Source organism: Monodon monoceros, unplaced genomic scaffold (genome assembly GCF_005190385.1).
Source record: "Monodon monoceros isolate NGI ecotype Baffin Bay Population unplaced genomic scaffold, NGI_Narwhal_1 Super_Scaffold_20, whole genome shotgun sequence".
Lineage (NCBI taxonomy): Eukaryota > Metazoa > Chordata > Mammalia > Artiodactyla > Monodontidae > Monodon > Monodon monoceros.
The window spans coordinates 84,584,044-84,597,872 of NW_021703777.1; the positions used below are offsets into that span (position 1 = coordinate 84,584,044).

The 13,829-nt window shown below is 36.6% G+C and overlaps 1 protein-coding gene and 1 non-coding gene across 3 annotated transcripts in view; one reads left to right on the forward strand and one right to left on the reverse strand.

Annotated features, from left to right (window-relative positions):
* Window positions 1–13,829, reverse strand: part of TBC1D19 (TBC1 domain family member 19) — a 156,222-nt gene that overhangs the window by 74,682 nt on the left and 67,711 nt on the right. For both annotated transcript variants that reach the window (XM_029235523.1, XM_029235522.1), the window contains exons 6-8: window positions 13,547–13,610; window positions 12,331–12,377; window positions 8,324–8,434 (exon numbers count right to left, since the gene is read on the reverse strand). In XM_029235523.1, the coding sequence (XP_029091356.1) occupies window positions 8,324–8,434; window positions 12,331–12,377; window positions 13,547–13,610 (222 nt within the window). The remainder of the gene's footprint in view (window positions 1–8,323; window positions 8,435–12,330; window positions 12,378–13,546; window positions 13,611–13,829) is intronic.
* LOC114903299 lies at window positions 13,055–13,170 on the forward strand. Its single transcript, XR_003795686.1, has one exon. It is a non-coding gene; the product is annotated as a U5 spliceosomal RNA (small nuclear RNA).

Here is a 13,829-nt window from a genome sequence, read left to right on the forward strand (position 1 = left end):
CTGTTTCATCACTTTAAGTGTATCCTGCCACTCCCTTTTGTCTTGCAGTGTTTCTGCTGAAAACTCAGTTGATAACCTTACAGGGATTCTTTTGTAGGTTATATTTTGTTTTGCCCTTGCTGCTTTTAATATTTTTTCTTTGAACTTAATTTTTGCTAGTTTGATTAATATGTGTCTTATTGTGTTTTTCCTAGGGTTTATCCTGAATGGGACTCTCTGTGCTTCCTGGACTTGGGTGAATATTTCCTTTCCCGTGTTAGGGAAGTTTTCAAGTATAATCTCTTCAAATATTTTCTCAGACCCTTTCTTTTCCTCTTCTTCTGGGACCCCTATAATTTGAATGTTGGTTCATTTAGTGTTGTCCCAGAGGTCTCTGAGATTGTCTTCAATTATTTTTTTTCTTTATTCTGCTCCTCAGTAGTTCTTTCCACCATTTTGTCTTCCAGCTCACTTATTTGTTCTTCTGCTTCAGTTATTCCGTTATTGATTCCTTCTAGTGTATTTTTCATTTCAGTTATTGTGTTGTTCATCTCTGTTTGTTTGTTCTTTAGTTTTTCTAGATCTCTATTAAACTTTTCTTGTATTTTCTCAATCCACGCTTCCATTTCTATTTCCGAGATTGTGGATCACCTTTACTATCATTACTCTGAATTCTGTTTCAGGTAGATTGCCTATTTCCTCTTCGTTTATTTGGCTTGTATGTTTTTACCTTGCTCCTTCATTGTGACATATATTTTTGTTGTCTCATCGTTTTCTTTTTTTAATGAGTGAGATAGTGTTCCTGTCTTACTGGTTGTTTGGCCTGAGGCTTCCAACACTGGAGTTTGTAGGCTATTGGGTAGAGCTGGGTCTTGGTGCTGAGATGAGGAACTCTGTGAGACCTCACTCCCATGAATATTCCCTGGGGTCTGAGGTTCTCTGTTAGTCCAGTGGTTCAGACTTGGACCTCCCACTGCAGGAGCTTTGGTTCGACCCCCGGCTCGTGAACCAAGATCCCGCAAGCTGCATGGGGTAGCAAAAAATAAAATTAGACTAGGAAATTACGATATGTTAGAAAGAATACAAAAATAAAAATACAGATGAATCAACAACCAAAAGATACATCAGTACCACAATAGTAAAAAAAAGGAGAAGGGAAAATTTAAAAAAAGGGGGGGAAAGGCCTTGGCTGTGGAATGCGGGGCCTAAGCAAGGGTGAGGTTTGGGCAGTGGGCGGGGACTATACTTAGGACCCACAAGGCTGGAAAAGGCCCTGGGGGCTGTGGGGCATGGGGCTTAGGCTCAAGGAACAGAAGGGGCCCAGGTGTGCCCTTTCCCTGGTCTCAGAGGGCAGGTGACCTCACCTGGGATCCCAGCAGGCTTCCTGGCTTGAGTGGGTGGGGCAAACGCCCTCCTCTCCTCTCCTCTTCTGCTCTTCGGGTCTGGGAGGGCCCCTCCCGCCTGCCTCTCCTGATCTCCCCAGCCTCCCTCTTATGCCCCCAAAGACCAATGTGGCCGAGGCAGGTGGCGGGGGGCCGTGGAGGGCAGGAAACAGGCCTGAGAGTTCAGCAGTCTCCCTGTGCTGATCCTCTGCCCTCCAAAGCTACCTCCAGGCTGCGTGGGACCCTTTTGATATGGGTAAGTCTAACCCTAACACTGTGAACTAGGTTTGAGGGCCATCTATTGAGGCATCATATGAGACTCACTGAGTCTCACTAAGTTCAGTATTCACACAGACAGACCAGGGTTACAGATAAACCATGCATCATCAGGTCAGAATCACTATCACCAGTTTACATCGTTCAGGAAACATGGGGACAACTATCCCTCATGCCTGCAGACATTAGGTATAGTTACAATTTTTTAAAAAGTTGCCACAGGCTTTTGGTTCTCCAATAGCTAAGAATGAATCCACATCAGCTCCAGGTCCCCTCAGACAGACAGAGGCATAATTAGCCCCACTTATGCACATGCCAAACATTTTCATACATTATCCTTTCCCTGTTTCTTTATCTAGCAAACTCCTTCAAACTATTTCAAATGGCAGTACCTCTGAGAAGACCTCCCCCACCTCTAGGAAAAGAATCTGCCACTTCCTCTTCTGTACAGCCATATCACTTTGTATAAACTGCTACTAATAGGGCTTCTAACATCTTTTAAAAATAACTTCTTAAAAATTATTTTTTAATGAAAGTTGTAGTAGTAATGTTTAACAGTTATATACTGCTTACTACTTTCCAAGGACCATCTATATGCTTTATATTTATATATAAGTTTCCTAGGGTTGCCAGTGGTACAAAAAGTACCACTAACTGGTTAGCTTTAAACAATAGAAACTCATTCTCACGGTTCTGGAGGCTAGAAGTCCAAAATCAAGATATTAACATGCTCTCCCTGAAGGCTCTAGGGGAGAATCTGTTCCATGCCTTTCTCTTAGCTTCTGGTATTGCTGGCAATCTCTGGTGTTCCTTGGCTTATAGATGCAACACTCCAGTCTCTGCCTGTCATATGACATTCTCCTTGTGTGTCTCTCTTCTGTGTCTCTTCTCCTCTTCTTATAAGGACACCAGTCATATTGGAATTGGATTTTGGGCCTACCCTACTCCAGTAAGACATCATCTTAATTTCAGTGCATCTGCAAAGGCCCTATTTGCAAATGAGGTCACATTTACAGGTACTGGATGTCAAGATTCAACATATCTTTTGGGGGGGACACAATTCAACTCATAACTTATATCTTAACTTACTGATCTGCACAACACTTCTAAGAGATACTATTGTCCAGGGCTTCCCTGGTGGCACAGTGGTTAAGAACCCACCTGCCAATGCAGAGGACATGGGTTCGAGCCCTGGTCTGGAAGATCCCACATGCCACAGAGCAACTAAGGCCATGCGCCACAACTACTGAGCCTGTGCTCTAGAGCCTGCAAGACACAACTACTGAAGCCTGCGCACCTAGAGCCCGTGCTCTGCAACAAGAGAAGCCACCTCAATGAGAAGCCTGCGCACCGCAACAAAGAGTAGCCCCTGCTCGCCACAACTAGAGAAAGTCCGCGCTCAGCAACAAGGATCCAATGCAGCCAAAAAAAATAAAAATACATACATTTATTTAAAAAAAAAAGATACTATTGTCCATATATTAAATAAGAAAACTAAAGCTCAAGGTTAAGAAAAACTTGCCCAAGGTCACACAGCCAGTGAGTGGCAGAGCAAGAATTTAAACCCAGGTTAGTTGGCTTCAGAATCTAATCACCTAACCACCACACTATACTATCTTTACAGGCAATAAACAGAAGTCAAATCAGCTAAAAGACTTAACAACAACAACAAAACAGCAGTTCCCTATTTATGCACTCCTCCCCAACACACACATACACAACACACACACACACACACACACACACACACACACGCAATCATAATTAGCCCACTATTCAGGAACAACCACTTTCAGCTTTTTTTTTTTTTTTGCGGTATGCGGGCCTCTCACTGTTGTGGCCTCTCCCATTGCAGAACACAGGCTCCGGACGCGCAGGCTCAGCGGCCATGGCTCACGGGCCCAGCTGCTCTGCGGCACGTGGGATCTTCCCGGACCAGGGCACGAACCCGTGTCCCCTGCATCGGCAGGCGGACTCTCAACCACTGCGCCACCAGGGAAGCCCAATTTCAGCTTCTTTTTCTGGTATTTACACCCATATTTCAAGTAACAAGTATACATTGTTATTTTTAATTTATCAGTTTCAAATATCTACTGATTTTTTATGATGAGGATTTTTAGCTCATGTACATTCTCTTTTCCTCCCTCCATCATTCCATTATAAGTATACATCAATTCTTGATTAAATCCATATTAAGAGTTTACATTATTATTACTATTTAAAAATTATTCACTGCTGAGGCAAGGAGTATGCTATAAATATGTTTCCTTTCCTAAAATATGTATTTTTTTCATACAGTCCATAATTAAACCATTTTTTCACTTATGCAATTTTCTGTAATCACTTACCTCTTCCTCTACCCTTTAACAACTCTGAAAAGACCCTCCACAATACAATTTTGCATGTGGTTAAACCTGTCAGATCATCTTTACTTTTGGTGTTTTTCTTGCAGGCACGCATCCTGGAACCCTCCAACCTCCTGCTCCAAACTGGAATCGCTCTGCTCTGGTCCTGTTGCACAAACTTTGTCCTGGAACCTCTCTTCACTGTCATTTTGGAAATTGTTCTTCTCTTAGGCTGGAATCCCATTTCCTGGATCCTCTGTTTTGCTCTTTTTGTTTCTGATCTTGTTTTGGAGCATTTCTGCCAATAGCTCCCTTAATAAGAGTAAATATTTGAGATCACATACATCTGAAAATGTCTACTTCAAATTCTCATTTGATTGACTGTTGGTTACATACAGAATTCTAGGCTTGAATTCATTCAGATTTTTAAAGGCTTTACTTAAAAATCTTCTGGCTTCCAGTCTTCCTGCTGAGCGGTCAGATGCTTGAAACTTTATATATACTCTGTTTTTCTTCCATAAAAAGTTTTTAGTCTTCTCCTATTCAGGTGCCTTGGGTCTTTTTTCATTCACAGCATTGGGTACTGGGTGGGCCTTTTCACAATGAAGATTCCTGTCTTTCCGTTCTTAAAATTTTAAATAATTCCTTTACCTCTGTTTTCTCTTTCTAGGACTCCTATTGGTCAGGTGTTAGCCCTTCTGGATCGATCCTCTAATTTAAAAAAAATACCTTTTCCTTTTTATTTTTCATCTCTTTGGCTTTTTTGCTTTTGCTCTGTTTTCTGATAGACATTTCCTGGGCTTTCTGCTGATTTTTTTTTTTTTTTTTGGCATACCATATTTTTGAGTCCTATAAGCTCTTTTTTCATTTTCTAATGTTTTGTTTTGTTGTTTTAATGAAATTCTATTCTTGTTTAATGAGTAATATCTTCTCTCTGAGAATATTAATGTTTGCTTTACATCTTCTATTGGGGAGAAATGGTTAACAACAGGCTAACCTTTTTGTCCATTTGAAGATAACCTTGGGTTTACCTTCTCTCAGCACTGTTGACCTGAAAATGTACTGGATCACACAAAAAAACTGTGGAGAGGAAAGCCAGCTATATTACTAAGCAATATAATTTACTGAAAAAATATGACCCTTGTCTGGTAAATTATATCTGAAATGGAGGACTGTAAGTGGACTATAAAAATATAATGGAAAACACAGGCCTTAGCTACCTGGTGTGCCTCTTGAGAGGACTTGGAAGCTATGGTCATGTGCATTATAAGAAATAGTTCCTATCACATATGAGACTTTCCTATGCTGTGCCTATGTAGCCTTGGCACTTCAAATTGCATGCACTCCTTGTAGGGCTAGGAAGTAGCATCTGGTTGGCTGCAAGGACTTCCAACAAAGATCTACGTGATATACTGACACGCGTGATATCATCTACGTGATATACTGACATATTTCTGTCCTGTATCATTTTGCAAATCTAAATGAACCTCGCACCAGGTTTTGGCCTATTGTATCTTGTGAGTGTAGATGTAAATTCAAGCCTGAAATAACTATTGGTGGTCATAATAAGCACTCATTCCCTAAATTGGCTATTTCTTCTTCTTCTTTTTTTGTTTGTTTATTTGTTTAAGTTTTGACCTATGCCTTTAAAATTGGAAGATTTCAAGTATCTGGAGATCCTAGGCTGGTCAGTTACATTTAGGGTTGAGGCAATTAACGACTGACTGGAAGCTCTGTCTGCAAGAACTGGGCAGAGTGTGGTAGACTTCACTGTGAAGCAATTATAGCCAGCCAGCTATTTTTCTTTTCTTTTTTTCCCCGCCCCCGGTAAGGGTTCTCCAAATCTCTGTTAGCCTTTTCTCTGGCATTCTAAAGTTGGTGGAGGGTGAAGAAGGAGAGACTGGGCAGGCATAGTGGTAGTGGTAGGGGACAAGGGTATTAGTTCACGATTCGGTCAACTTTCACTTAATTCATCTGTTTTCAATACCGTGCCTCATTCCTGTTCAGCTCTATGTCTGAGGTCACTGAGTTTATAGCCTTTCTGATTCTGTTTCTGTAGTGATTAACACACCTCTGGTCTTCTGTGAGGGAGGAGGAGTCACCGGAATATGCAGGATGAGAAGAGTCCGGGGGTCTTAACCCTTCCTGATACAGACTTTTACACAATCTCCACTTTCAGCCCTATGTCTCCTCAGAGACTCTATAACATGTGGTATCTCCAATTCTTGATCCTTTCCAAAGTTCAAGGGAGAAAAATCATCTGGCTTTTTGTATCAGTCAGAGTCCCGTCAAGAAATAGAAACCATACCAGAAATGTGAACAGGGAAAAACAGAATTAGCAAATGCAGAAAGGAACTATGACTTCTAAGCAGGAGGGTGAACCAAGAAGGAACTAAGAACTCAGGAAAGGGTCCCCCAGTGCCCTCAAGACTGAGATTCAGACTTTTAAGGAGAGGGTATGCCTGCCACAGGAATGTGCAGACCAGAGGTGAAGAAAAACCTTGCCAGAGAGTACAGGCTGGAGCTGGTTGACTGAGGGCTGCCAAGGTGAGTGCTACTGGGTCTTCTGTTTGCTGATCTGCTGGCTTCTGTACATGGAAAGCCCCTTTCTCCTGCTATTGTCTTGCAATGTCTCTCCAGAATCCTCTGTTGACAAAGCCTAACATCAAGCTAGTTTGCAAAAAAGAAATGTTTATAAGGTCCAGCTCCAGTATAATAAAACAGAGCAAAAAAGGCAGATTTGCAAAACTACAATGAAGTATCATTTCACACTGGTCAGAATGGTCATCATCAAAAAGTCTATAAATAATAAATGTTGGAGAGGGTGTGGAGAAAAGGGAACCCTCCTACACTGTTGGTAGGAATGTAAATTGGTACACCTGTTGTGGAAAACAGTATGGAGGTTCCTTAAAAAACTAAGAATAGAGTTACCATATGATCTAGCAATCCCACTCCTGGGCATATATCAGGAAAAGACAAAAACTCTAATTTGAAAATATATTTGCATTCCAATGTTCATAGCAGCACTATTTATAATAGTCAAGATATGGAAGCAACCTAAGTGACCATCAACAGATGAATATATAAAGAAGATGTGGTATATATATATAATGGAATATTGCTTACCATAAAAAAGAATGAAATATTACCATTTGCAGCAATATAGATGGATCTAGAGATTATCATACTAAGTGAAGTAAGCCAAAGACAAATATTATATGATATCACTTATACGTGGGATCTAAAAAAGTAATACAAATGAATTTATTTACAAAACAGAAACAGACTCACAGACATAGAAAACAAACTTATGGTTACCAAAGGGGGATAAATTAGGAGTATGGGATTAACAGATATACACTACTATATATAAAATAGATAAACAACAAGGATTTACCCTATAGCACAGGGAACTATATTCAATATCTTGTAATAACCTATAATGGAAAAAAATCTGAAAAAGAATATGTGTGTGTGTATAACTGAGTCACTTTGCTGTACCCCTGAAACTAATACAATATTGTAAATCAACTATACTTCAATTTTTAAAAAAGGTAGATTTGGGGCTGAAAGATAATAAATTGATTACTGTCACACTTGTCATCCATACCTCCCACCTTTTAGAGGCATTAAGGCTTGACCATCTTCATGTTTGCATCATTCTTCATTCTCCCATCAGCTCTCTATCTTAATACTTTAAAGCTTAGAGTTACAAGTTGTTTCTTACTTTCACCAAAGACAGTATTTACATTTCTGCGCTCCTTATCGTTTTTGGGGTAATTAACAAAAGAAGGAGTGATGGTAATTTCTTAACTCCTTTATCAGGAAATCTTCCCACCTTTCTATAATTACTCTATTTTTAAACTAACGACCTTATCAAATTGTGACAGTCTCCAGAGCAAAGACAGCCTTTAACTCATCTTATGTTCTTTTATCTCCCTCAGTGTCTCACCATGTCATGAGCTTAATAAAGGTTGGGTGAATTAAATGAAATGTACATTCTTTAAAAAAAATTTTTATAAAATTCATAATTTGTTTCAATCAGTTTTACAGCTATACATCAGGCAATTTCCAACAAGCTGTCTTATAAATCTATGCTGTTTATTAAAATAAGAAATAAGCAAAAGCACTTATAGGTCAAGGAAAGCTCATCTTTAATCCTACTAGCAAAGCAACTCACTCTCTATACAACATACTTACAATAAAAAAGAAACTTTTCATTTTATTCATTTATTTAATGAGCAGATTGTCCTACTGCTTTAGATATATGCTGCACTAAAATATACTTCTAATAGTTGCCCTCTAAAATATGTTAATTTATTTTTAAATGCCTATACTTACCAATTCAGGGATGTCTTTTACTTTGAGAGGAACTTGGATTAAACCCAAATGAGTCCTGAAACTATGAGAATCACCATTTTCATAATTTGGGTTGCGAAGATTAATTAAAACCTTTAAAAACAAATCCAACATAATTGGTTAGTTTCTTTATTGACTATTTACATTTACAAAATTGGTAGTAATAACCTTAGTATATATCACAAGATTAAAAACTATCTGGGTTATGCATATACTTTAATTACATTCTGAAAACTAAAATTGTATTAAAATGTTAAAATACTATAAATATGTTTTTAATTTAATATTCCAACAGATGATCTACCATATAAAACTAAAAAATTAAAAATTTAGTTAGAAAGAAAAACTTTCTGATGGTAAAAAGAATTGTTTGATTATATTTTACCAGGGAAAATGACAGAAAAATTTAAATTGCTTGATTGTAATATTTGCCAGGAAAAATTTTAGAACCAACTCTAACTCTTTTAAAAAACAGATACTGACAAGGTTTATAGAAAGACAGTGAATAACATCATAAGGTTTTGCCGATAAACCAAACCCAAAGGGAAAAAAAATTTTTCAGAGGCCAAGCTAACAAGAAAGATGGATTTATATATTTTTCAAAATTAACTAGATTAAAAAAAAAACTTAGATATTTGCACAGCCTTTACTCTAGAAATCTCATTTCTATCAGTATGATTATGGAAATAATTAAAGCTGTTTGCAGAGACAGTGCAGAAAAAAACATCAAGGAAGTACTGTTCTCTTATAAAACAGAAAAACATGAGACAACTTAAATATTCCATTAGAGGAAATTACCTAAATAAATTATGTTTAATTTGTACAAAATACAGTGTAATATGCCTCAATTAATATCACAATATGTTTATTAAATTAAAAAGTTACAGTATAGTAGTATTTATTGCTGTATGATGGCATTATGAGTAATTTCTGTTTTAAATTTTCTTCTTACATATATTTTCTTATTTTTCTAACAACACACATTTTGGGGAGAGAATAATAATAATTTCAAAAATATTTAAAAATTGAAACTGTTGAGGGAAAGAAACCACCAAGAATCCAAGGAAGGAGATTATAATGACAGAAACACTATCATATCTGAAGAAGGCATTCATAAACTGATAACTAATGGCTGATAAAATGGAATATGCTATAAGGCCAGAAGAGTTTCCTAAAATTGCAAACACTAAATTGAAACTAAAAATATCAAAGGTATTTGTTTAAAAAAAAAGAAAAAAGAAGATTTAGCAAAGAATCAACAGTGTTAAATACAGACTAATATAGAATAACACAATTTTAGTCTAATTACACAAATAAGGCATCATACTTGCATGGGAAACTCAAAAACACAGAATTGAAAAGAAAAAGAAACTATGAATATGTGGGCAATAGAAAAGAGAAAATATTAGAAAAGCAGAAACTATAACTAAGGGAATGATTATAGAAAATTTGCTTGAGTTAAAGAAGAATCTCAGCATGACTAATAAAAGGATCAATTCAGCAACAGTCCTGAAGGCCACAGAACACTATGATTATTAAGGAGAAGACAGTTAAAGACAACCATAAAAAAAATTACATGAAATTTAAGTGCTAGAAAAGGAAAGAGTTTGGGAGAAATCTTTAATAAGCTAAGAGAAATAATGCTAGCACCATAAAGGCAGTTTCAAACCAAAGTAATTTTTCTTTAAAGTTAAAAAGATACTGCTTACAATTCTAAAAGGCCTGAAATAATTTCTAACAATGTTCTATGCTGGCAAACTGGTATCAGAGACAACAGGTTCAGAAAAGAAAAAATAAATAAAATGTGAAAGATTCAATCATTCGTTTACTCATTCACTCAACACGTTTACTGAGCCATGATGTGCTAAGCACTGTTCAACCTGTTGGAGAGAGAACAGTTAAAGACAGGATCAGCTTGCAGCTGCAGCTGGTTTATGGTAGCTCTATCTTATCTTCAGGGTTACCTGGACATCTAGTAGCAACCCTTGGCCAAGAAGGGGTAAAATGCACTAACTAGTCATTTATAATGTGCTATTTAATGTCCCCTGGAGGAACTCCATATCAGTTTATTTACATTGTTTATTGAAAATGTACAGATTGCTGGTTTACATCTGAATTACCAGTGGGGTATAAAAGACCCCTCAGAAAACTTGTGCCTTGACTCCCAAGACCGAAGTATCTTGCATGTACCTTGGAGATTCATAACCCAAAGACAAAGTGCATCCTGTGCAACTGAGAAAGGGGCCTGGGAGATGTGTCTGGAAATTCCCATCTCTTTGTATTTGCATGTATTTTCTTTCTCTTGCTGAAAGAAAGCCTTATGTGGGTGTATCCTTGTGGGTGAAGTCTTGTTGAGCCTTTTCAATTATCTGACTTGACTCTGTAATTGTTGCAGCAGTGAACAAAACTTCCATCTAATAGGATAAGGCAGGCAATAAGCCAAATAGAAAAATAGTATGTTATATAATGTTAAATGCTATGGAGAAAAACAAAGTAGGAAAGGGCTATAAGGAGTTCCAACCAGGGGAGCCAGGGAAAAGTTTGCTAAGAAGGCAACATTTTTTTTTGTGTGTATGTGTTTGAATTTTTTCCATGAATATTTTTTTAACTGAAATAAAAAATAATTGAAATATAGTTGACGTACAATATTATGTTAGTTTCAGGTGTACTACAAAGTGATTTGACATTTGCATACATTGTGAAATGATCACCACAATAACTCTAGTAACCATCTGTACCCATATTATACCCATATAATACCCAATATTATTGACCATATTCTTTATGTTGAGAATGTGACATTTAAGCAAAGACATAAGGAGTGAGGGGAATGTACACACAAGTATATGGGGGAAAAGCACTGCAGGCAGAGAAAAGAAGGAGCAAAAGGCCCTCACAAATGGGCAGAAGCCAAGGTAAAGCAAGGAGGCTAAAATAGCTGGAGTAGAACAAATCAGGAGAAAAAGTAATAGGAGATGAACTCAGAGAGGTGGTGGGGTAACAGGCCAAGCAGGATATTTTAGGCCACTGTCATGACTTTGGTTTTTAAGTAGAAGGAGATAGGAAGCACCTGGATACCAGAAGAGTGGCTTCTTCAGAATTGTACTTACAAGTCTTCCTCTAGAAACTCTGCTAAGAACAAAAGGACAGATTCTAGGTGGGCAGCTGAGAAGCAGAAAGAGCAATTAAGAGGCTACTGAAATAGTCCAGACAAGAGATGGCTGCTTGGACCAGTGAAATAGGAATGATCCCAGTAAGAAGTGGATGGATTCTGGATATACTTCAAAGGTAAAGCTGAAAGGATTTGCTGATGGATTACATGTAAGGTACAAGAAAAAAAGTGTAATCAAAGAGAGGTGAATTAAAATAATTAGTGAGTTGTAACTGCCTACTGAAGAGTTCCACTTGAATGCTCAATATGCCTCTCAAACTTAATTAAGCTCATCATCTTCACTAATGGACCTGTTTCTCCTCCTGTATTCTCTATCTCAAGGGCAAGTTACCTCTGCCCAATTACCCAATCTAGACACTTAAAGGTTATCTTTGTTTTTTTTTTTCTCATGCTCCTTAGATCTAATCAGTTCCCAAATCTTCCTTAAAATCTCTCAAGTCTGTTGAATTCTTTCCATTTTGAATGCTGTTCTCTTAGTTCAGACCTTTATCATGCCTTGCCTGAACTACTAGAACAAGAAGGAAATAAAAAAGGAAACAATTCACTGAGCAACTATATGGGCCAGGAAGCAGGCTACATGATTTACAGTCACTATTTTTTAATCAAATCTTCCTGATTTGCTTCCCTCTAATTTTTCCACACTCCAATGTATTTTCCAAGAGCAATTTCCAAATATAATCATGTTATTCCACCATTTCAGTGGCTCTGGGGCTTTTTACATGGTGATTCCTCTGCCTGGAGATATTTTTATACCATCATTTCTTTTGCATTTTTACCTCATTAATATATATATATATATTTAGCCAATAGAACCTACCTCGAGAAAATCCTTAGGTGCATAAACAGGCCTGAAAAGGCTTAAATCTAGAATTAATAAGATAGATTAAAACAAAATTTCAATTATAACATAAAAATTCTTATTAATAATAAATTTTAATGATTCTTTCATATGTTGCTATGCAGCTAGATTAATTCAAACATTTGCAGAATATCAGTTATTTGTCATACATTGTGTTAAGTATTGGGCCAATAAAAATAAAAAGGTAGTCCCTTCCCTTGACAGCCTAGATGACATACTCTAGGAGAAATAAAGAGTCCCCCCTTTGATAAATTTGTAATAGATTATTTGTAGTTGAATTGAAAAACAATGTCAGTATAATATGAAAGTTCTATATGAGAATAGAGAATTCTATATGAGAATTCTCAAAGTACTTAGAATACAAACAATGCATTCTTAGTGAATTCCTGTAGTTGTATTGAACTGTTCTCCCTTTTGAACTTCTGTAACACACTGCTCCCTTTATTATGGCACAATTTCTTGCCCAGTACCCACCCCCCTCAACTTTCTTTTAAGAAGGAGTGGTGAGGAATTATGTACATGTCTACCTGAACAATTTTATATATGTATCTGTTTATCATAGTAAATGTTAGAGTTCTCACTCATTATATGTTTATAAAATTGATTGACTCAATTTTAAACATTAAAATGAACCAAAATAAATTCTTAAAAACATTTTAGAAGTATTAAAACTGTTCCACATATACCCTGGTTTCTCTTCAGATCAAATAAATCTCTTGCCTTTTACTAAAGATTTTCGTGGAGAGAAACAAATCTGAGTGTTTAATAAATTTTTTGAGGCCTTGCTTTGGTAGGGCTAGTAAAAAAAACCCAAACTTTTCCACATTTAATCCATCTTTAACATCTCAATGTAATTAAAGTTTGAAAAAGATTTGTCTATGAAATCCACTGAATGATTTAATTTACCCTTTTATAAAAATGTTTTCAAATGCTGCTTTAAAAAAAGATAACTGATTTAAATATCCTCAAAATAATGGAGAACACTGACCAAAGTTAGGAATTTTAAACTGCAAAGTAGAAGTTTAAGCAAAAAAAATCAGATGATAGTAAATTAGTGGAGAGGGAAAGTTGCTGTCTTTCCAAAAAAATTGTTAATATTGTTATTTTGGATTCACAATTAAGAAGGCAATTTTTTTTCCCCACTACCACATTTTGAAAAGAGTTTTACATATACCTGGCTCATCAGTTCCCATTTCATTCCATTTATTGAGAAGTTCTTTCTGTTCTCCAACTGGCCTCTAAAAAAGGTAATTTTAAAATTGGTTTTGTTTTGTGAAGTTAAGCAATGAAGATGAAAAATAAGAATCAATACCTTATCTAAAAGCTTAAATAAGCTACCATAACACAAGAAAAAATAATTTCATTACATATGGTTAGCTTCTTAGGGAATTACACTTAAATTACATTATTTAACTATTACATTATACAGTAGTCTCAGTGGCTCAGTTACAATGTGG